The 22,020-nt window shown below is 34.7% G+C and overlaps 2 protein-coding genes across 3 annotated transcripts in view; both read left to right on the top strand.

The window, feature by feature from the left end:
- LOC112682883 overlaps positions 1-9,496 on the top strand; it is a 28,811-nt gene extending 19,315 nt beyond the window's left edge. The window contains exons 2-5 of the mRNA XM_025553644.1: positions 2,918-4,324; positions 4,816-4,878; positions 8,193-8,320; positions 9,114-9,496. Coding sequence (XP_025409429.1) covers positions 2,918-4,324; positions 4,816-4,878; positions 8,193-8,320; positions 9,114-9,273 — 1,758 coding nt within the window. The 3' untranslated portion in view covers positions 9,274-9,496. The remainder of the gene's footprint in view (positions 1-2,917; positions 4,325-4,815; positions 4,879-8,192; positions 8,321-9,113) is intronic.
- Positions 9,497-12,065: 2,569 nt separating this feature from the next.
- On the top strand, positions 12,066-21,034 carry LOC112682871 (probable serine/threonine-protein kinase clkA). 2 transcript variants are annotated; one of them, XM_025553628.1, is made up of 7 exons: positions 12,068-12,249; positions 14,850-15,326; positions 16,047-16,310; positions 18,859-18,894; positions 20,137-20,263; positions 20,360-20,427; positions 20,832-21,034. In XM_025553628.1, the coding sequence occupies exons 1-7, from the start codon at positions 12,157-12,159 to the stop codon at positions 20,922-20,924; spliced, it is 1,158 nt and encodes a 385-aa protein (XP_025409413.1). In that variant the 5' UTR covers positions 12,068-12,156; the 3' UTR covers positions 20,925-21,034. The 2 variants fall into 2 exon arrangements, with proteins under 2 accessions (XP_025409414.1, XP_025409413.1); XM_025553629.1 differs by lacking the exon at positions 18,859-18,894 and having other exon boundaries at positions 12,066-12,249.
- Positions 21,035-22,020: the final 986 nt, after the last annotated feature.

Raw genomic sequence — 22,020 nt, 5'->3', positions numbered from 1 at the left:
AAGAATATTACAATTATTATTACAATTTGAAAATATTTCATTTGTAATAAAATAATACAGATAGTTACTAGTTATTACTTATTAATAACTTATTAGTACAGTGGAGCGTCGATTATCCGCATGTCAATTATCCGCACTACAAAATGTTTGAGTACAAATTTATTTTTAGTTTAATTTAATTTAGTTTTATCATTCGTTATGTTATATCGTGTACTATATTGTTATATTATATATAAATATATATATATATATATATATATATATATATATATATATATATATATATATGTAATTTTTTATATTTTGTATGAATATTATATTTAGTATTATATCTAGTAAATTACTTTTTAACTTATATTACAATTTTCAATGGTTGTTTGATTATCCGCACAAATCGATTATTCGCACCCCCTTCGGTCCCAATTAGTACGGATAATCGACGCTCCACTGTACTTATGTACTTATTGGGAACATCCGACTATCCGAGTATAGGTATTTTCATATCTGGCTATTTATATTTCCGTTATGTAACTATATAAGTATTGTTTATTTGTACTGGTAATAATGGTATCTGAAGTAAAATAATAGACATGAAATATTATATTTTTAGAAGTTTTCTGTTTTAAATATTTAATATTAAATATTTTTTTTTTTTTAATAAAAAAAACTGAATAAAATATGAAGAGAAGGGTTTAGACCAAATATTGTTGGTTCCTTAGTAGAGTGATAAGGGGGGGGGGGGCAGAATGATTAAGCCTAGGAGCGCCAAAACGCTAAATCCGCCACTGATAATAATATAATCATATTATAATAATTGAAGCAGCAACCATGTTATAGATTATTACACTACGATCCATGACCGCCATCGTGAAAAATAATAGAATTTTACCGTCGCAATGTGTATATGACATGTGGACTATAATTAATTATTGTGCTATGCTATTAATATATTTTATTTGTCAACAATTACCTATTAGTAATCAGAATTATTAACTTTTTGATAACAGGTATATATATTTTTTTTCGTAATAAATTATAATAATATAATACTACAATTTATTTTCGTTTTTGATTTCGTTATAATATTTTATTTTTTTTTTTTCGTTTTATTAATTGATTGATTTTGTTATTATATTTTTTTCGTTTTCATTTTTCATTTTTTTTTCGCTTAATAACGTTTTATTATAAACGTTTTCAAAAACGTTTTCCATCCCTGATTAAAACTATGTTATTCGTCGTGTACTGTTCGACCTTTCCATCGTACTGTCGTGTACGACGTCGTCGATATACAAGCAGTCGAGAAAAAATGGGCTGCACTTCTACTAGGTACTTGTCCTGCCAATGATTCCCCATTTTTTTTTTTTTTTGTTATACGTTTCACACCACCGGGATTATGCTGTTAATACTTTATTATGTTTTAAACGCGGTCCCGTGTAGAATCGTGTCGTGATTGCTCTTGACCAACCTCCTTCAAAACAATTTACCGGATCGCACAACGCGTATACGGAGAACATAGAACATGTTAATGAAACCAAACTAACCTTTATATTTTTATTTTATTTTAAATTTGTTAATTTTTTACGAAAAAAAATTATTCCCGGGTTTACAACATTTGCATTTTGAAAGTAATTTACTTTACCTGGAACTTTGCCCCGAACCTTTATGGTGATACTTATCGATTCGTACACATATTATATTATCCAGACCCCCGGACCCATCATTATTTGCTCGAACGTAATAATTAATTATTCTTTCATTACCATAATCGTATATTTTATCATTCATGCACGGATAATACAATAGATAATAACTTTTATTTTTGGTTTAAAAATATTTTAAGCTGACAAGGTATTATTAATGTATTACATCTTTTGGACCTTTATACGATTTTATTATAACTTTTATAATTCAATTTTCAAACGTTTTCCGCCATTACAATAATTACCGGCGCGAACCGATTTAGAGACATTGACTCTAGTATTCTATGTATTTTTGGTTTAATCATGATCGAAATAACTTATATATGTTCTATGACTTGTCCATCGATACTACTATAATCATATGCAACACAGAACGAAGGTATAAAATTCATGATGCAAATCACACGGAAACCGATTAGATTACATATCACAATACAAATGATCATTGGTGTGAACGTAAATTTAACCATTTCTGAATCAACCCACGAGAAACTAAACATATAATATGAGCTAGCCATTCTGTTAAAACTATATCAAATGGTTTCAGTGGACATGTAGAATTTATAGGTTTTAAGGTGATGTGTGTTTTCTTTTCTACCGGAAAACATTTTTTCGAATCGTGAAAACATTCAACGATTTCTACTTGAAATCCATCTGTATGTACATGTATTTTTGTTGAACAAATATTGTACTTTGGCATTGTAATTTTTAGAGATTCGGGAGATACTAGAAATACAGCGAAAGACTGTAAGCGATAGTTTTGATTTTTATTCCAGCAACGTTTTGAACAGTTTTGAACTAACCTGTGGTAAAACTCAAAATTATTGTCTTTGACGAAAAATCCAATTGAACATAATAATACATCGCTGCAGATGTACTGACATCACAAAGTAGTCGGAACTGTCTTGTATAATAGAGTGTAAATAATATGTGCATATCACGGCCCGTAAAGGGTTTTAATGTGCGCAATTCGATTGTGATCATTGAAATTTCCAACGAAATGATTTAATGCTTCTACGTACATATTGGTTCTATCGTTATTGATTTTCCACCCTCCTTTTCCGGTTTGGCAGTACCCGGATGGCTCATGGGTAGGTTATGTATTGTTCATGAGGTGGACTTCGAGAAACGAGAAAAACCATGAGACGTACATAGTAAAAAATTTAAAAAAAAAAAAAAAACCATTTCTAATAAAACACCTATGGTTTTCTTTCAAGTATGCGCAGGTGTTGTTGCTGTGCGCGCGCGGAGCCGAACCGTTGATCGTGTACTCCCGACCACCGCGAAACGACACGGCGATGGCCACGGCCGCGAACGCGTCGTCGGAGGAGGAGTCATCGAAGGCGGACGACGACGAGACCATGGGCACGACGGCCACGGCCGCGGACGAGATGACCGGCCGCCGGTACGCGGACAGCAGCAAGAGCATGTCGTCGAAGGCCAACTACTACGGGGTGCAGTTCTACTCGCCGCCCGTCATACACGGCGCGGCCGTCGACATGTTCGGCCGGCAGCTGCACCACCAGCACCAGCGTCACCACCACCATCAGCAGTACGCGCACCGCCAGCCGGCGGCCGCGTACCATCAGCTGCGCCATCACGGGCGGCCGGCGGCGTGGGGCGAGCCGACGGCCGCGTTGATGCAGGACGGCGTGGCCGGCGGCGGTGGCGCGGCCGGTCCGTTACTGATGAATCCGCTGATGGCCGCGTACGAGGACCCGTCAACCGCGCGGTACGCGCCGCTCAAGCAGAGGCAACAGCGGCCGCAGCCGGTGGCCAGGCTGATCAAGTACACGGAACCGCCGCCCGTGACGTACCACCAGTTGCCGTTCATAGCGGCCGAGACCAGCGACCGGACGCTGCTGGACAACCTGCCCGCGCTCCAGTTCGCGCTGCAGCACGCGGCCACGGGTAAGCCGCCACCGCCGCCCACCGCACCGGTCGCGACCGCCGCGCACCAGCAATACGCGCTGCAACAGCACCAGGTGGTCAAGCAGCCGCAGTCGGTCGCGACCGCCGGCGGCGCGGCCGCGCTTCACCAGCTCTACCAGCCGCCGCAACCCCCGCCGCCCCATCACCACCAGCACCAGAGGCTGTCGCACCAACCCATGCCGTTGCCGTCGCATCCCCACCGCCTGCTGCACCACGCTCCGCCGCCGCACCAACGTCACCGGTATGCGGCTTACGGTGGCGGCAGCGGCGGCGGCACGCAAGTGCCGCGGTACACCCAAGTGCCGTTCCTGTACAACCTGCCGCCACCACCGGCTCAACGACCGTACGCCCCGTCCGAGTACGACCTGGTCACCCGATTCAACCGATTGCTCAAGGAACGCGAGCGGGACGACCGGCTAGACGACGGGACAGCCGTGGACGACGACGACGACGAGGAAACGACCACGCGGCCAGCGAAGAAGGCCAAGAGGAAGAAGAAGAAGAAGAAGAAGAAGCGGCCGTCCACCACTCCGGTGCCGCCGGCGCCCGTCGAGGAGGACCCGGAAGAGGAGGACGACAGGGACAAGCATCAGCAACGAAAGCAGCACCAGCAACAGGACGACGAGCGGATCGAGGACGAGCAGCCCGTATCCGAGGAACAAGAGTCGCAGAACGTGCACACCAGCGAAAAGGTATATACGTTGTATTTATCAATTATTAGGACATAATATCTAGGCTGCGTCATCAATATAAAATTACAAACTAGTTTTGTTCGCGTCTGCGAATATATACTTATCGACCTTCCTTAAAAACATTTTTTTTTTTCGAGTTGAAAAGACCCAATTTTCTATAGTTTCTACAATAATTTTATTTCTCAGAAAGATTTTAAAAATCAATTTGTACAACTATCGGATATTATATATTAAAAATATACCAGTTTATTCATAATTACCTAATAATATATATATATATATTTTTGTTCTACTTATAAAAACGTTGACTCGGGTGGTTTATTTTCATCACAAATCGTATACGTTTTTTCTAGATGAAACTTTTGGGTTTGTTTTAGTACGTCTGTGTACGTATCAAATAAACATATTCCGAGCCCAAAGAACTTTTACATTTACTGACCTCCAATTATAATGAATCATAACTTATGACCGTTGTCCGAATGTTTTTTCAGCTACCCGAAGGCACCGTCGTTCACGAGACCGAGGCCGATTCGCCAAATGAAGTAGACGGACCGGTAAGATTATTTTATGCACCGTACCGGGAGTGAACTTGTAGTTTGAAGTACTCAATGGTCTCTGTTGTACCATAGGTTACAACAGAGTCGTCTTCAGGGGAGGGGAATGGTGTGGTCCTATCCCGTGACCTCCATTTTCTTCAAATGTTTGTTATTTATTATTTATATCACATTAAGAATATGAATACATGTATAAAGTTCTCCCCCACTGTAAAAAGGTTTAAGGACGCCACTGGGATACATTTGTTATTATATCCGTTATCGAATTTGCGGTTTCTGATCATCTAATGTGTTACATAAATATAATATTATAAAACGCATAGCGTTTACGAAATGTGTGGAATACTTTCTATTGTTTTAACTTTTAAATAATTATAAGTGTTATGAATAACCTCATCGTTTAGCAAAATCTGTAGCACCTGTAAATTTAAATATTGTAAAATACGTGAATTAATAATAATATGAAATACATTTGAAAAAAAAATAAAAATACGTATACATGTTAGAACATTTCCAAATGTTTTATTACTTTAAATTGTGTAATCATTATTTTCATATACTATGTATTTATTCATAAGTTGCTAAAAATTCTTATTCAAATTATTTTCTACACTTCATCAAAAGATGCTTATATTTTAAATATATTAAAATATGAGGCTTTGATGGATTAAACCTTTAAATTATAATAACATACAATGGTTATGATAATTTTTCTTTTATTATTTAACTACAATAGTATTACTGAAATTTTATACTTACTGAATATGAAGTACCAAGTATCAAGTGCTAAAAATCTGTATGATGGAATACTCAAACGTACAAACGCTACACATACATGTCTAAATGACGTTGGCCATAACTTACCGTAATTATTTCTGAACAATAGCCAAAATATAATAAGGTTTTGTTTGAATGGGTATCGTGGACACTTGTAATTCACGTTTCGCCCTACTTCAGTTTTGCGTATCTGACAAAATTAAAATTACACGACCCATACTGATCGTAATAAATTACACTGGTAACGAAAACGTTGCATTTCTTCAGCCGTAGATTGTTTTTTTTCATTCCTCGTTTCTTCTTCCGTTTCCATATACGTCCGTGGGTCTCACGGGCATTGCCAAACACGAGTACGGCACTCGGAAGCGTAGCGTTCATAGAACGTGTTTCGTTTCAATGCGGTACATCGATTATCGGTGCGACACGCGTCGAACAAAATAAATATTACACACGAACCACCCTCTCTATAATAAGCATCCCTTGACGACCATACACTGTCTTAAATCCCTACACTCCGATTTAAAACTCAACGCATTTCGTTTATTAACTATGCGGACTAAGAACGGCACTTTAGCTATGCATAATTTGTTTGTTAAACATGATGATGTTTGGATTTTTTCAAGGGTTGCGAGATTATGATTTCTCGGTATAAACGCAAATCCGCTAAATTAGCCATTGCCAAACGAAACTGTTCTTTGTCGATGGTTTTCAGAGAAAATCGTTTTCAAAATTATATTTTAAATAGCAGTTCAAAATTAATCAATTTTCGAATAAACTAAAAGAAACACGTGTCCCAGTGGTATGATTTCGTGAAAAGTTTGTGATTAATGTTAATTTTACCTGATTTCGTTATACTTATGTATATATAATTTTTTTTTTATTTTTTTGTTTCACGCGCCATTTAGGCCCTTCGCAGCTTCTATATCAGCTTCTTCGTAGCTAATATATATATTATGATACATGAATTCCAATATAGAATTAATCCAAATATTGTTTTGATTTTTCAATATTTTTAAGTCTTGACTTGATTTATATCAAAATTAATAGTACGGTTATTTTAAAAATATACTGCAAGAATAAATTTATGAATTTTTTATTTAGTTTTAAAATGTCCATGCTTGTTTTATTGATATAAATTGTATTAAAACCATACGTTTAAGTCTATATACTTCTGCGTTATGAAATCATGTTTATGGATTTTTAACATGCTCAACAATACATCAGACCCGAACGTTTTTAAACAATTTTTGTGTATCTACACTACAATCTGTACGGTGAATTTTAAACTTTTCTCTTTCGTTACGTTAGTCGGTTCAAATTTCAAGCTCGTCATTAAACCGTCGTATGGAAGCGAAACGATGGTTCCATCTGCAGCTAGTAAAAAATATCAGAGAGCAATACCTCCTTAGCAATTTTTTTTTTTTCTTAATCGTCGCCCCATCGCGTCACCAATATCCAGATAAACTCGGGTTTTGATGTTCTATAATAATATACAAGCCTTAATAAACAACATAGTGTCTCACGAAGCTAATTATAAAAAAATAATTGACATTTTTCTATTTTCTGATTAACTCTCATCGTCGCGTGCAACTTGTTCAGTCGACCGACGATCAATCGTGTATTCTGTATTTTCTCTTAGATTTGGCTTTTTTAACGTATTTTCCGATTTATAACTAGACACATCATTTTTCTTTATGATAATTCGGGTGAAACACTTGTAGTGCGTGCAACGACGTCTGTACGGACGATCTGATGTTACGGTGTGCACATTCTAATTTATTGTTTAATTTACGCTCTGACTGCAGAGTGGTACACCCGTCGTCGTTCAAATAAACAAACCGTAGTCGCACATAGACCGTGTTATTTGATGATCGTACACATAATATTTTATCATGGTATCGCACTGAATCATAACAGTATTATTGCACAGCCATTTTGCACGTGTATAAAGACCGAAATGGAATCATTCCCCGTTCCGTAGGGTTCGGCGAAGGACTATATTTTTAAGTGCTACATTTGAAGCACTCAATCGATTTTTAATGTATTGAACGCCATCTCTGTGGCTCAAGACAACATTTGATTTTTCGTCCGTGAAATTATAACACTAGGATCGTTGTACAATATACATTGTACAGCAGATATATGCTAACAATTATTTACTATTTATATGATTTTAGTTATTCACGGAATTCAATATCTTAGCATATCGTTAAAATTTTCTTCGAGGAACTCGCTCAACTATTTTTATCCTTCGTATTTTGAAATTATTCTTCAAAATATTCATAATCGATATAAGGAATTACACTTTGTCTAACTTTTAAGGTAGACTTTTATAACAAGTACAATACATTTTGCGGTTACCCAAAATTGTTTTGGGACAGCGTGCAGAGGATAGAATTCACCTATCTTAAGCTTGGGTTTGCTCTTGAAATAAATTGAGACTAAGGCATCGCATGTGCCACAGTATGCGGTTAATAATGTGCGTTTACAATTTAATATAATGTATTTCAAATCTCGATCCGTGTGCAATATTTCAGTCTCAACTCAGCGAACAATTCGGTGGTGATTTGACCTTCGACGAAGCCGGCGGAGAGAGGGTTGAGTTCCAACTGCACGGCTTAGGCGGTCCCGATTCGTATAAATTCGGATTCGACACCGGTAAAGGGTAAGTAATAAAATTATTTGATAGCATTTCGCTGCGATAAAACCGTTTTTCATCTCATACTTGCCTCGTACGGGATGAAATCTAAGATTATGAACGCGTTTGGAAAATCATTAAAAACGATTCGCCCGAGCTCTCGAAAATACTTCAACTAAGTATATCCGTTCTGGCGTCGTGTCGCCGACGTGAAATCATTCATCGGTATAAGATCCGCTGTATATATAAATGTATGTACGGCAGAACTACGAGCGACCGGTCGTGGTCAATACCAGACATCGTTCCCTCGCCCCTTGAACAGTGCCTATTAGTAAATCGACTACGTATCGCGTTCGTACTCGATTGGTGTATTATTCGTTCAAAATTTTTTATTTATTTATTTTTTTTTTCTGCCAACATTAATTTTCCGTGAAGACGCGCGCGCGTCGCGACCGCGAAAAACTCTTCTATCGACAGCCGCCGGTCCCGGTAACATCAATCATATCGAAAACGTTCGTTTTCACCGGAATAGTTTAGCGGGTGTAGGTACACGTTATAATAATGCACCGTGTGCACAATACCTGCGCGACGCGTACAATGCACGTCTGATCGCGTCTCGCCCTCACATCGCCTATCGCATTGTTCGCGGCGATCATCAATTACACTCGCGTTATTATTATTACGCAACGCGACGCAGACGGAGAGATGATGATTACAATAATAACAACGCGCGGCGAACTCGCTAGTAATAATATTAATTATTATAATTACGACGGAATGTATTAAATGTGTATGTGTGCGTGTGATATTATCGTAACAGGACGAACAGGCAGTTCAGATACGAGGAAAGGGACTCCAGTGGAAACGTCCACGGCCATTACGGGTACCTAGACAACGACGGGAAAATGCAAGTGTACAACTACGGTTCGCATCCGGAACTCGGTTTTCACTCGGAAAAGGCCGAAACCCCCGAGGCGTGAATAAAACATATTACACGCGTACATATGGACCGCGTATTGTTCGATGCAATACAATATCCGAAGTGTAACACGTCATAATGTAAAATATCGTACAGCGAGAGCTTAAAGAGCGAATCGTATGCATGTCTTGGTCGATCCAAAGACAATCGTAATATACCCGTGTAATTATTATTATAATTATTATTATTATTATTATTATTATTAATTATTAATATTATTGTAAATACGATATCATATATATATATATATATATATATATACGAGTACATATAAATATATAATAGATTGATAATAAACGAGATTCGTAATAGAAACGTCAGCTTTGTGTACCCGAAATGTTTACAATATCTCCGCGAACATTCCAATACATTTCAAACCACGTTCGATTGCACACCTTAAACGGTATACATCGAACCGCGTAGTACGCGACCCATTCGAATTAAGTGCTTTTTCTCTTACCACCGTATTTCCGGCGTGATCGTGTACCAAATTACGCGCTGGACAACGATTGACAGGACTTCGAGGAGACGTGTTTCACTCGCACCTGTATGTCGCGTACCGGACGTAGAAAGATCACCATACGGCTTTGGGAATACAGGTACAAAAGAAGAAAACCAACATTACACCTGACGATGAGTGTATCGCTGACACGTAATAGGTTCTTAAAAATATACGAGTAACATAATTTTTTTAAGCTTGCTGCGTAAACTTGAACCGCGTGCTCTTCGATCTCAAAAAACAACAACAATTGATTTCACCCAAAAAGTACCATCACTTCACGACAGTTTTACATGAATTCTACTTGCATAATATACACTGTTGCGTGCAACGTGAATAACGCGATAATAATAGTAAATAATAATACAATGTATACACAAAAGGGATGTCAAACAATAGGATACGCATGCCGCTGACGTAGTCCTCTGAAAAGGTCCCCCGAACACATCTTATTACTCAGCGCATCTCGGAAACGTTGACGGCCCTGAATTAATTCCACAGATAATATCATACGGTATCTAGACAACAATAACCGATATTCAGTGCACATCAAAATATATAATCTCAATAACCGTTGCACTGTGTGTGTATGTAAGTGGATGTTGATATATCTGAAATTAGAGAACTAATTTTTTTAATTTTCCAACTTAATCTGAGGTCACTCCACCACAAATATACCTGTTTCAATGAAACACATTAATCTCTCCATAGGCGCCACCGAGATTCAAAAACTACTGGGCCAGTTTTTATGTATATTTTAGCAAAACGATATGCGTTGTTCGGAAAAGGTTTATATCCACTGAGAGCCTTCGATAGCCCTACTACTTACCCTATCCCGGTCAAAAAAAATCAAGGCTTAGGTATTTTTTAAACCTTATTAACACGGATAAAAATAAATTATCCGTACCGTTATTACAGTTATTTTATTGTTATGTATCAAGTTTTGTGAGGTTGTATTTTTTTTTTTTTTTTTTTTGGTACGAAACAAAAATCGGGAATGCGGTAACCATTTAAAAAAAATAATAGTAGTACCGTGGTAGTTGGTCAGTTAGTTAGTTAAAGGTAAATAAATATGCGTAAGTTATACGTTGAAACACAGCTATAGCAAAGGGTCAGCAGCTAGTATATATTACGTATTACAAACTCGATAAAATAGATTATATTATACCCGCAAAAGGACGGTTTCGAAACTTTCTACGTGTGACGTGTGCACGGTGCAGCACGCGCTGATATTCATCTGTCACGGCCATAGCATTACGGTTTACGGCGAAAACGTTTTGCATCGATGGACAAGTGAAGATGATGAACTCCGTGAATCAACAGACATTTTTTTGCGTCGTCGTCATCGCGCCCGTGGAGACGCATGACGCGAAGCAACTCTAAATCATACAACCTGCTGTTGCTGTGTATTGTATATTTTTTTTAAAATTATTATTTTCTTCTGCTGTGACGATTTCCAATACCGTTTATCCACCAATCCGCTGCCTCCGAACGGTATGATTGTCGCTTCTATACATTGAAATCACGGATCATTGCAAATCATTTTTCTATGTAAAGGTCGATGAACAAAAAAAGAACAAATAGAATAAATGAATCGGAATTTCAAAATGACCGTCTTAACAGTACTCGGTTCAGTGAAATTACCGCTGTCGTAAGATCGATTTCGACGGCAACGAAAACTCATACGCCACGTTAAAATGCATTTGTTTGACTACGAATCGATTTGCCGTTGGACAGTTTATACGGTTGCATTGTTATCTCCTGCACGTGCTCGATTCGGTCGGTCGAGGGACAAGACTGGCAACTGTCCGCGTTGGGGCCGTATGGATTGAACTGCCGCGGCGTAACGGCATTCGTCCTGGACCGTCGAGCGCGAAAACACGGAGTTCGCAGCGCCCACGGTCAAAGTACGCGGCACGGGAACAATACGATTTTTTGATCGTTCCTTCCGCCGCGTGGTCGTACTGACAATATAATATGGTAAATGGTAATATAGTATACAATATAACATACAATGTGGTAAATCGACCGGCGTGCGTGTCACCGTGCGAGCCACTACCGACCGGTGCAATGGTCCTTTACTCCCACCTCTAACGACGGGCGGTCGCGGAGTTTTGGGAAACGCGTGTGAACCCGATTCGGTCATTTGCCCGCCCCCCCCCCCCCCCCCCCCCCCCCCCCCCCCCCCCCCCGCTACCGCTGTTTTGTTAATTATTTTGCTTCTTTTTATTCATATTTTATATTTCAACGTTCCGATGCGCAGATCAACGGTTATTAGTAATAAATGTAATTTTTTTCGAGGACGGTTTTCCGCCGCGAGGGTATAAAACACGAGCGGTCGTCGACCAACGGCCGTATTCGCACACGGAAAAACACACGCGCATCATGTGGCCAGATTTTGCGCTTCGCAATCGCCATACGACGATCGTATCGATCATCACCGTCGCAATGCTGTTCAGCACCGCCGGAGAGGTCCATGTGAGTATGTTTGTTAACTATCGGAATCGTCTTAGTAAAACGCGTACAAACGTCTCGGACAACACCTGAAAGTCGGAATGACGACTAAAGATACAAATTCGAAATAAATACTGCGTTTCAAAATGCTCGATCGTCAGCTGAAGGCTAAAACTCATCTCCCTCCGACCGAGATACCCTTTTGCGCGCGAAAAAAAATAATTTTATGCAAATTCCAACCGCCCTAATTGTTACGATACATATGCATAGCGCGATATATAGGTGCTCAATGCATGCTTTAACATATGGATAAGACTTATCGCCACCCACTCCGTCCATCGGCGTATCCAACGGCGTAGGAAGACTCGCCAGCACCCCTGGAAAACTTGGATGAAAATTAATTTTAACCGATTAAAAATGTTATGTGATGATATTTTTTTTTTTGCCTTTAATTTTACTAATTTTTTAGAACCCAATGTATATTCTTAAGTTATTATTACAATATAGATTTTAAATTAGAAAATTTGCTGTTCTCGCTTTAAGACATGCGTATTCATCTATAATTTCTTCATATAAAGTTTTCTATGTGAATTATCTTGTACTATTTTCATAATTTCATCATTCAATCCACACGTATTCAATTAGACAAAATATACATATTTCAAAAAGTATAATGAAGAAATGTCGCTTTGAAGGGTAATATGAAAATAACCCTTTACTATTCGAGCCCCTGGCGTAAGGCACAGTTCGCCATACCCTAGCTACGTCACTCGGCGTATCCTCCGTGAAATTATTATTATTACTGTGTTTGACGAGGGTTTATCATCTATTTTTTTTCTATGGTTTTTATATTTTTTTTTTTACCAAACCTTTTCCAGGAACATTTTTCCCACTCTCTTTCTCTTTTCTCTCTTTCTTTCTATCTGAAGAATGATATTTTTCACACGTCGTTCTATACGCCAACGAAACGCGTCGCGGCCGTAATATTTCAATAGTTTTTATTTTGTTTTGTTTTGTTTTTTCGTATTAAAATAGACGATTTTACGCGCGAACATCGATAATAACCATCTTATAAACCCTTCTACGCATATTTACCGAGAACATACGTCGAAAATATAATCTGTGGTGCGCACCCTTGCAATATACATTGCATACGTGATCTACACCCTCATAAACATTAAATCGTTTAAAAAATAATTTCCACGAATCCCGAGTCAGTATACATCGTACACTATAATGGGTACACAAGCCTCGTCGGTACAGCCTCGTATGGAACGCGCTGAAACCCGTAAAATGTGCTGCATAAAGTTAATATCCGTGTATAGTATTTACATAAAAACAAAAAACTAAAAAAAAAAAAAATGTATTTATATATACATTTGTATGCGAACAAATACTTTTTTTCCCAACAAAACGATAGAGAATCTCAACAGATCAGTTGTTAGATTTTCGAGTTTTTCCGAATTAACAATGAACCGTTACTATATTATTTAAGGATAAAATTTCGCCAAGGACTTGTTTTTCACTGTTCCCGGAGAATAATATGGCTTTCATGCACACTATGCTGGTGTACCTACATAATACTTATATATATATAATAAGTATATTATACTTTTATGTACGTATACCAGCCAGATGCTAATTTTTTAATAACTTGGCTTTTTTTTTAATTAGAAATCGTAAAAAAAACGAACATCTTGTACTTTCAGTGATGTAATCCCCACATTCTACGAGTAATAATATAATAACTATTACGTAAATTCTCGTATACTCTACAGCAGTGGTTTCCAATTAGTGTGAAATCACCGACCCCTAGCTATAACTTAAATTATTTCGAGGACCCTTTTTTTTGTAAATACTTGCTTTTCAATTTTGTTTAATTAATGAAAAAATTAATGAAAAAAAACTATTTATTTTAATTTGACGATTACAATTATCGAGTTTCAATATTCCAAAATTATCTGGAATTTCAAACGACTACAAAGTTAAAAATGTCATTAAAATAAAATAAAAAAAACCATTACAGTAATACATAATCGTGATCTACACAAACCCTGGAGGTCCGCAGATTACCAATTAGGAACCACTACAGTAGAGTAGTACATGAACTCAAACACATATTATTATATTGATTATACACTAGTATTATATTGATCCTGAGCACTGAGACTGTTGAATATTGGATTGTACATCAATTTTTCTAATAAACTTTATTTCTACTTACTCTTTTTTGTATATCTATTTTTTTTAAGGCGGAGTTTTATAAGGGGTGGGTGATCAAAAAAATAAAAACCACACCTGAAGCAGAAATCTGCGCACGCCTATGGTAACTATATACCTTAGACACTATTCTTCTTTTGTCTTATACAATCATCAACGTTAGGGTATAATCGTCTGAAAATATTATCACTTCGTCTTACTCGGATTTTATCAGAACGATTTGCGAAACCTAATCGATAAATGATATGATTTTTTTTAACTTTAATATTCAAATGAAAATTAATCTTTACGCGTGTGGTGGTGAACAAAGAGGATTTTCGTGAAAAACTGAAAACGGTGTATCCGCATTTCCTCGATGGGACCGAAAACGGTACTGTACTATTATTGGTACGACAATGTTACAGGGATTGAAGTGCAGGACGACGGATCATTCGAACCGCCAAGGAGAGTTTATCGACTTGGCGGAACAGTGTAACAATATGACTTCGAAAGGCGGTGACCGGACGATGGGCAATGATTACTCTTCGTCGCAGTCCGGGGGCGGTGGAGTCGGAGGCGGCGACAGCAACAGAAGGGACACAAGCAGGAGAAACGATGAGGACAAGAGAAACGACGAGGGCAGGAGAAACGGTGAGGGAGGCAGGAGAAGTGGTGAGGTCCGCAGAAACAACAATCGGGAATTCAGCGTGACTCGACAGGACTTCAGCGGTAACGGCAACCGCGAGGAAAGTGGTAACAATAATTATAACCGCGGTGATGGCTACAACCGCGGTGATGTCTACAACCGCGGTGATGGCTACAACCGCGGTGTTGGCTACAATCGCGGTAGTGGCGGCGACCGCGGCTCTACGTCGTGTGACTTTCAGCCGCAACAGTATCCCGTAAGTGCGCGTATGCCTTTGATCGCACATAATTATAATTAAGTATTATTATAATCCGTTTGTCGTCCGATTTCGTTTTGGATGTTTTTTTTTTCACGCGACCGCTAAATCGTAATGTACCGAAACATAATTACGTCACTTCTCGCCGAACTTGAGCAATTAAAAATTGGATTCGTATTTTAACATTGGTAAACATATCTTATTGTATATACATGTGTGTGTGAAACGTACCGTGCAATTAAAAATATATGTATAGAGTGTGGCCTACAGAACGGTTTACAAACTGTACCCGCCAAACGCGAAACTACTACATATATTACAGAACTATGCAATTGTATTGAAAAAAAAATCATTCGACTGCGGTGTATTTGATCAGAATTTCATGGTAACCCGCGCTAGTGGTCGGGTGCTGATTCGGTTAACAAACGTTCGAACAAATCGATCCGACGAAAACACATATAGCTGGTGTTATGTATTTGGCGTTTTTTTTTTTTTTTTTTTGTGATCTATGTGACTATATTAGATTATTGTACACATTGGAGAGTAATGGAGAGTTAAGCCTAGTTAAGATAAGAATCAATGAAACTCGAGTAATCTACACTGACGGTGAAAAAGAGAAGAAATAATCGCCGTGTTTATCGAATCCCATTGTTGTAACGGGAAATGGACATTGGAAAAAAATACACATATTGATGAGCTTTATTTATATTCCTTACTTAGGCACAGGGAAATTACGGAGACCGACAGAACAACTATCGACAGGGAAGTCCATATTATCCGAGTGTAGATTACGACGCGAGACAATCGAATTCCAACTATAATCAATGGACGAGACGGAATCGTAGGCATGCCAATAAAAATAGTAACCGTCGCATAAAGGCGGCAACGAGCAGTAACAGACTTTTGGGAAACAATCGTTTCAGAAACGTGACAAAAAACGGAGTGGACCAGGGAAGAGGATCAATCCTCGACAAAATGGATGCCGTAAGTGGTATTGTTTATTATATTATTCGAAGGCTGTTTAATAAGAGTGTTTATAGAATATAGAAAATATTACGCGTCCTATGCGAGCTTGGATTAGAAAAGTAGTGGACACGTCCCCGTAGGGTTCAATATTTTATCATTCAAAAATGGTGAATAGCTGTACATAATTTGTTTAATATTTTTAACATTTTAAAATTACATTTATCTTTTTTACCTTATTCGGGATCATCTTTTTCGTACCCATTAATTTTTTAAACCAATTCCTCAATGAATATAAAAATGAGATAACATTTATTACCATAAAAATACCAAAGTTAAAATAATTAGTTTTTGATGTATTCGGAGTAATATAATTTATTATTATAATTATAACTATTATAATCAATCGTGTACATTCTCCTTGCTATAAGTATAAAAGCAATAGACATAGCCAGGGATCCACTAGTGAAAATAACTATTTATTTTCTACTGTTTTGAAGACTACTATTTTTCTTTCTAAGTTCACTTTTGTATATATATTCTATAGCTTTCTTGCATACCCTAAACATGAAGTCTGGCTACGCCTATGATATAAACTAATTATTAACTTCAAATTCATGTATATATATATATATATATAATTTAATTTTATTGAACTGCATAATCAGAAGAACGATAAAAATTATATTTATTGATCTAAAAGTTCTCTATTTTGAATGAAATTAGTCTTGAAATTTCTTATTTTTCCATTTAATTATAATATCACTGAACAATCCCATAATCAACATTAATAGTAACATTTTATGTTGAATTTAACGAAGGATTATTTATTAAGACTGTCCAATATGGAATTTAATAATAATAAATAATTTAATGTTCTATAAATAAAAATTTAAATTGTATAATTTAAAACTTTTAAGAGTAAAACAAAACTGAATATAATTTTTATTGAAGAGAACTCACGACTGAATTGTAACTCCTCACCATCTTTTAATTTAATTAATTTCGTCAAAAATAGAACTGAAACGAATAAATATTAATATAATAATCAATAATTTTTATATATTCGTTATCTTAGACAAAAATAAATAACATTTTTTCGAAAATTAAATAATTTATACTAATCGTATGAGTGATTGACCGCATTCATTCATGCGTTTTATTGCAGTTACAAGCTTTCACAATTTTACATTTGGCATTATTTATCAACTCAGTACAAGTTTGTTTATGAATTATAAATTCGTTCGTATACGCAAACTCAACTAAATTTGATTGTATCACAATTATTAATCCTCGAAATCATCACTATTATAATCGACCATCGTTCATTTTTTTTCAAATTAAAATAATTAATTTTTATTGAAAATAAAAAAATTCTATCCGCATTATAATAATAATACCGTTTTTAATAAATAGTGTTCATCAATTGGATTTATGATTTGTTTTATATTTTGTATGTTTGTTTCTCTTTTCTTTTTTTTTTTTTTTTAACAAAAATGTATAAACAATAAAATCTATAATACAATAGTAAATATATAGGTGATTTTGTTATTTCATATCTTCCATCTATGTAGTAGATTTGTGCGTACACGAATATCGGCCATTTAGATAGTGCGATTTTGGTAATCATTTTTCGTTTTCGATCCACGGTACAAATATACATTTTGAATACCCATATAGTGCCTATATTACGCACAATAATATGCATCAGTTCTTTTCAGTTTGTCGAAATCGGCTTTTTTCCCTTTTTTAAGCATATATACCCTACTCAGCGCAATATTTATGTTCCGAATTTGACATAATAGTATAGCGAATGGATATATTATATGATTCTCTAGACATCACGTCGTTTCATATAAACCCATGTACACTGGCTGTATACCTAAGACGACGACTTTATATATCAATAAAAACTTCTCAAAAAAAAAAAAATATATATATACATGTATTTATTTATACGATAAGTACATCATGCGCATATATTATATGTGCAATATCATAATATTAGAATTTACAAATTGTTCATAATAATTGTTTAAAAATAATAAAATATTTTATTACCAATAATATTTTATTTTTTGATAGCCATTGCCCATTGACTAACATGTAAAATTTATACACAACATACGTACGACAAAAATTTAAGGTCGAATAATTTCTCGATAATTTAAATAATAAGCCTTTATGATGTATTTTCTGTCTTTTCACACTAGGCATTTTGAAACCATACTATATCACTACTAATTCAATAGTTATCCAAGACACATTATTATTATGTTTTGTAATATATTTTAACGTATAAAACTACCATACATAAACTATACTATATTAATAAATTATGAAATATATTATGAACATATCTAAAAGACCAGCATCTACATTTTTGTCTCGAACCATGCAATTAATAATAGAACTACAGATATTAATATGAAATATATATATATTTAATTTTTTATGATTCCATTATTAATTGGCTGTTGCTCTCGAAAATATTTGTTTTCTACTATGTGTTATGTCTACTAAATGTTTGCCTATTTTGAATTAATTTCCTATGTGTGTAATTTTCCAGTGCACAATTCACTGCGTATTCAATCAATTAGAAATGGTAAGTTAATAAATTTAACTATCGGTTATTTGTCTAAATTAAATTATAAATATATGTACCTACCCAAATATGTTCTGGTTGGTGTTAGTCTTGTTAGTGTTTATGATAGTATGATACATTGATATCTCGGCTCAAATAATATTATCATATAGAAATACAGATGTAGAAAAATATTATTTTCATATTGATAACATAATATATTGCTGTTTAAGGTCTCTCAACCATGACTCGTCGATTTTAATTATATTTAGATAGGAGGCATAATATGGTTTTTCATAATTTTTATATAGAATAGCAAGAATTTAAAAACTGAATTTTTTTTATGTAAAACGTAACATAAATTAATTTTGTCATTGATTATTTTTTTACAAAAGTACTCATTTACAAAAAAAAAAAAAGTAAAGAGAATAGCCGAAAAATCATTAACGTTTTTTTTTTTAACATCTGAATTCTATAGCGATAAAAAAAAACACTTAATTAATAAAATTATTGTTCGTTATATTATATTTTCAGCGTTTTATTAAAAATGTTTTTCGTCCTTATTTAGTGCTACTACATTCCCCATACATCCCATATATATACTATCTAGTGGTGAGTATTAAATTTAATTAAAATTCCAACTTAATATCATTAGTTTCATATATAACAGCTAATATTTCATTGTAATAATATTTAATACACAATATATACATTTATCAAAATGCTCACGTATAGCTGTACACTATTCAGTGGTATAATTTTCATTTTTTCAGCAAGTTTGAGTTCTTAGATAGACCAATATGTTTGCTTTTCATAATCCTAAATGGCTCTTGCTCTAATCGGTTTTTAGAAATACAATGATTCAGTTGAATATACTAACAAGCCAAACATTTGTTAAAAATTTAATAATATTAATACATATTAATATAGTTCAATAATTATTATAAATAGATACATGATCAATAGGTCAACTATAAACGGTGCACTGTCACATTGAAACACAAATTGAAAGACGAATTTTTAAAATTTTGAAATTAAGGATGGCGTTGAGACTTTTACCCTTCACTCCCCCAAAAAAATGACACTCGTGTAAGAAAAACATAAAGGGCTATTACATTTTTTTTAAACTTTTTGCTGATGGAGATAACTGCAAAAATTATACCTACTGATAAAACATTAAGTTAATTATTTTTGAAAATCCGACGATTATTAATATCCATTTAGCAGTAATTTATTTAGAAATTGTTTTATTCTGTTTGACAGCTGAACTCAAATTCTCGTCCAGACAAACCGTCAATAGTGAACATTATGACCAATCAAATAAAAGATGTCGAACTAAAAGAATTCTTGCAGGACTCTATTGATGAATGCTTTGACACTCTCGAACTCGGTAAATTCTAATTAATATGACATCACAGTAGCTGTTGAAAATTCAAATACTTTTTTTTACATCCTATTTATTGAAATTGACTTTATTTTTGTATAGACGTTCATAATAATAAATGTGAATTTTCTAAAAACTTTGCGATGTGTATGGAGAATAAAGCGCAAAGGGTAAATATACTGTAATAAATTATGGTTTATAATAGGCATTATGGTATAAAACAGTTGTAGGTATCTATTTATATTAATATATTACAGGGGTGGCCAAACGGTCGATCGCGGACGATTTCAGAGTCGATTATGTTAAAATTTATTTTTAGGCCACGTGCACGAAAATTAATCGTGGTGGTTATGAATAAACTGTCGATAAATTTTATCTGTATAGTTTTTATCTTTTATTCTGGTTTATAAAAAAATTTTCCAAGAAAGTTGATCTTCAAAGGTAAAGTATATTTTTAGTAGATCGTGGCTGAAAAAAGTTTGGCCGCCTCTGGTATATTGTATATCATTGAGTAGGTATATAATATGCATTTATTAAATAAAATAATGTCATTCTTATTATTTTTCTATCTCAGAACTGCGACGACTGGGATGAAAGCGCCTCTTCGAGCAGATTCAATTCCGCCCAAGACGGAAACAACCAACAAGACAAAAAAAAAGGATATTGAAAAAGTTTCTGCAATCTTAATGCGATTGATTAAATTATTTAAACTATTTATTTATTAAACATTTATGTCTACAAGATTGCTTTGATTTAATAAAGCGATTTTCCTTCAGATGGACGCTCAACTTTTAGAAGCTTCACACTCTATTACACACCAAATATAATCAATGTTGCGCAAAGATAACTAAACATTTATCTAGATAATAATAAAAGATAGTTCAAATTTAAATTATCTAGATAAAGACTATTTATCTGAATAAAAAAAAAGACATTTTTTTTAAATTTATTAATTTATTTATACTTTTTTTTATTCATTTATACTTAAAAAAATTAAATTAAATTTTAATTAATATAACTTTGATTTAATAAGTCCTTCCAATATAAATAATGAAAAAAAAATATTTATATTATGTACATTCATGTATGGGAAATAAGTAATAAACAATAAGTACCTATTTAATTTTAAAAGAATTACATTATTTGTAGGAATATTATAATTTTATACAACAATTCATTACAATTTATATAATACTAAATTATGGAGTAATATTTATGGTTAAAATATAAAAAGTTAATTTAATCTGTGACATAATTATCTTTCTTGAGAATCAAATAGTGTAAAAGTTACTAGAAAGTACAAATTTAATTGTCTTTATTACATACCTATGTAAACAATTCTTAAAAATAATACTTATAGGCACAATTTAAATAATATAACTAAATATATATTACAGTAACACAACTTTTAAAATAATAGTAATTAATTATATAGTTAATAAATCAATAATATTTAAAATATTTCATTAATTTTAAATTTTTATTAGTTTTTAACTTTCAAGTTTCATTTTTCGAACTTTTTTAATAAACATACTCTTATTTATCTAGATAAATTATGATATATAACTCAAGAATTCATCTAAGATAATTCATCTAGATAATGCTCAATACTGAATATAATAATTAAACATTTTCAAGTACCTAGGTCATTTCTACATTATTGCCGTAAAGCGAAAATTATATAATTTTAAACAGAATCTTTTCGAGGAATGATAACCCACTTTACACGAATATATTTTCTACTTTATACCCATTGTTCTTAG

The sequence above is a fragment of the Sipha flava genome, unplaced genomic scaffold (genome assembly GCF_003268045.1).
Source record: "Sipha flava isolate LNK unplaced genomic scaffold, YSA_version1 213_pilon_pilon, whole genome shotgun sequence".
Lineage (NCBI taxonomy): Eukaryota > Metazoa > Arthropoda > Insecta > Hemiptera > Aphididae > Sipha > Sipha flava.
Note: the sequence above shows the minus strand (reverse complement) of the source record. Positions and strands in the feature narration are given on the sequence as shown.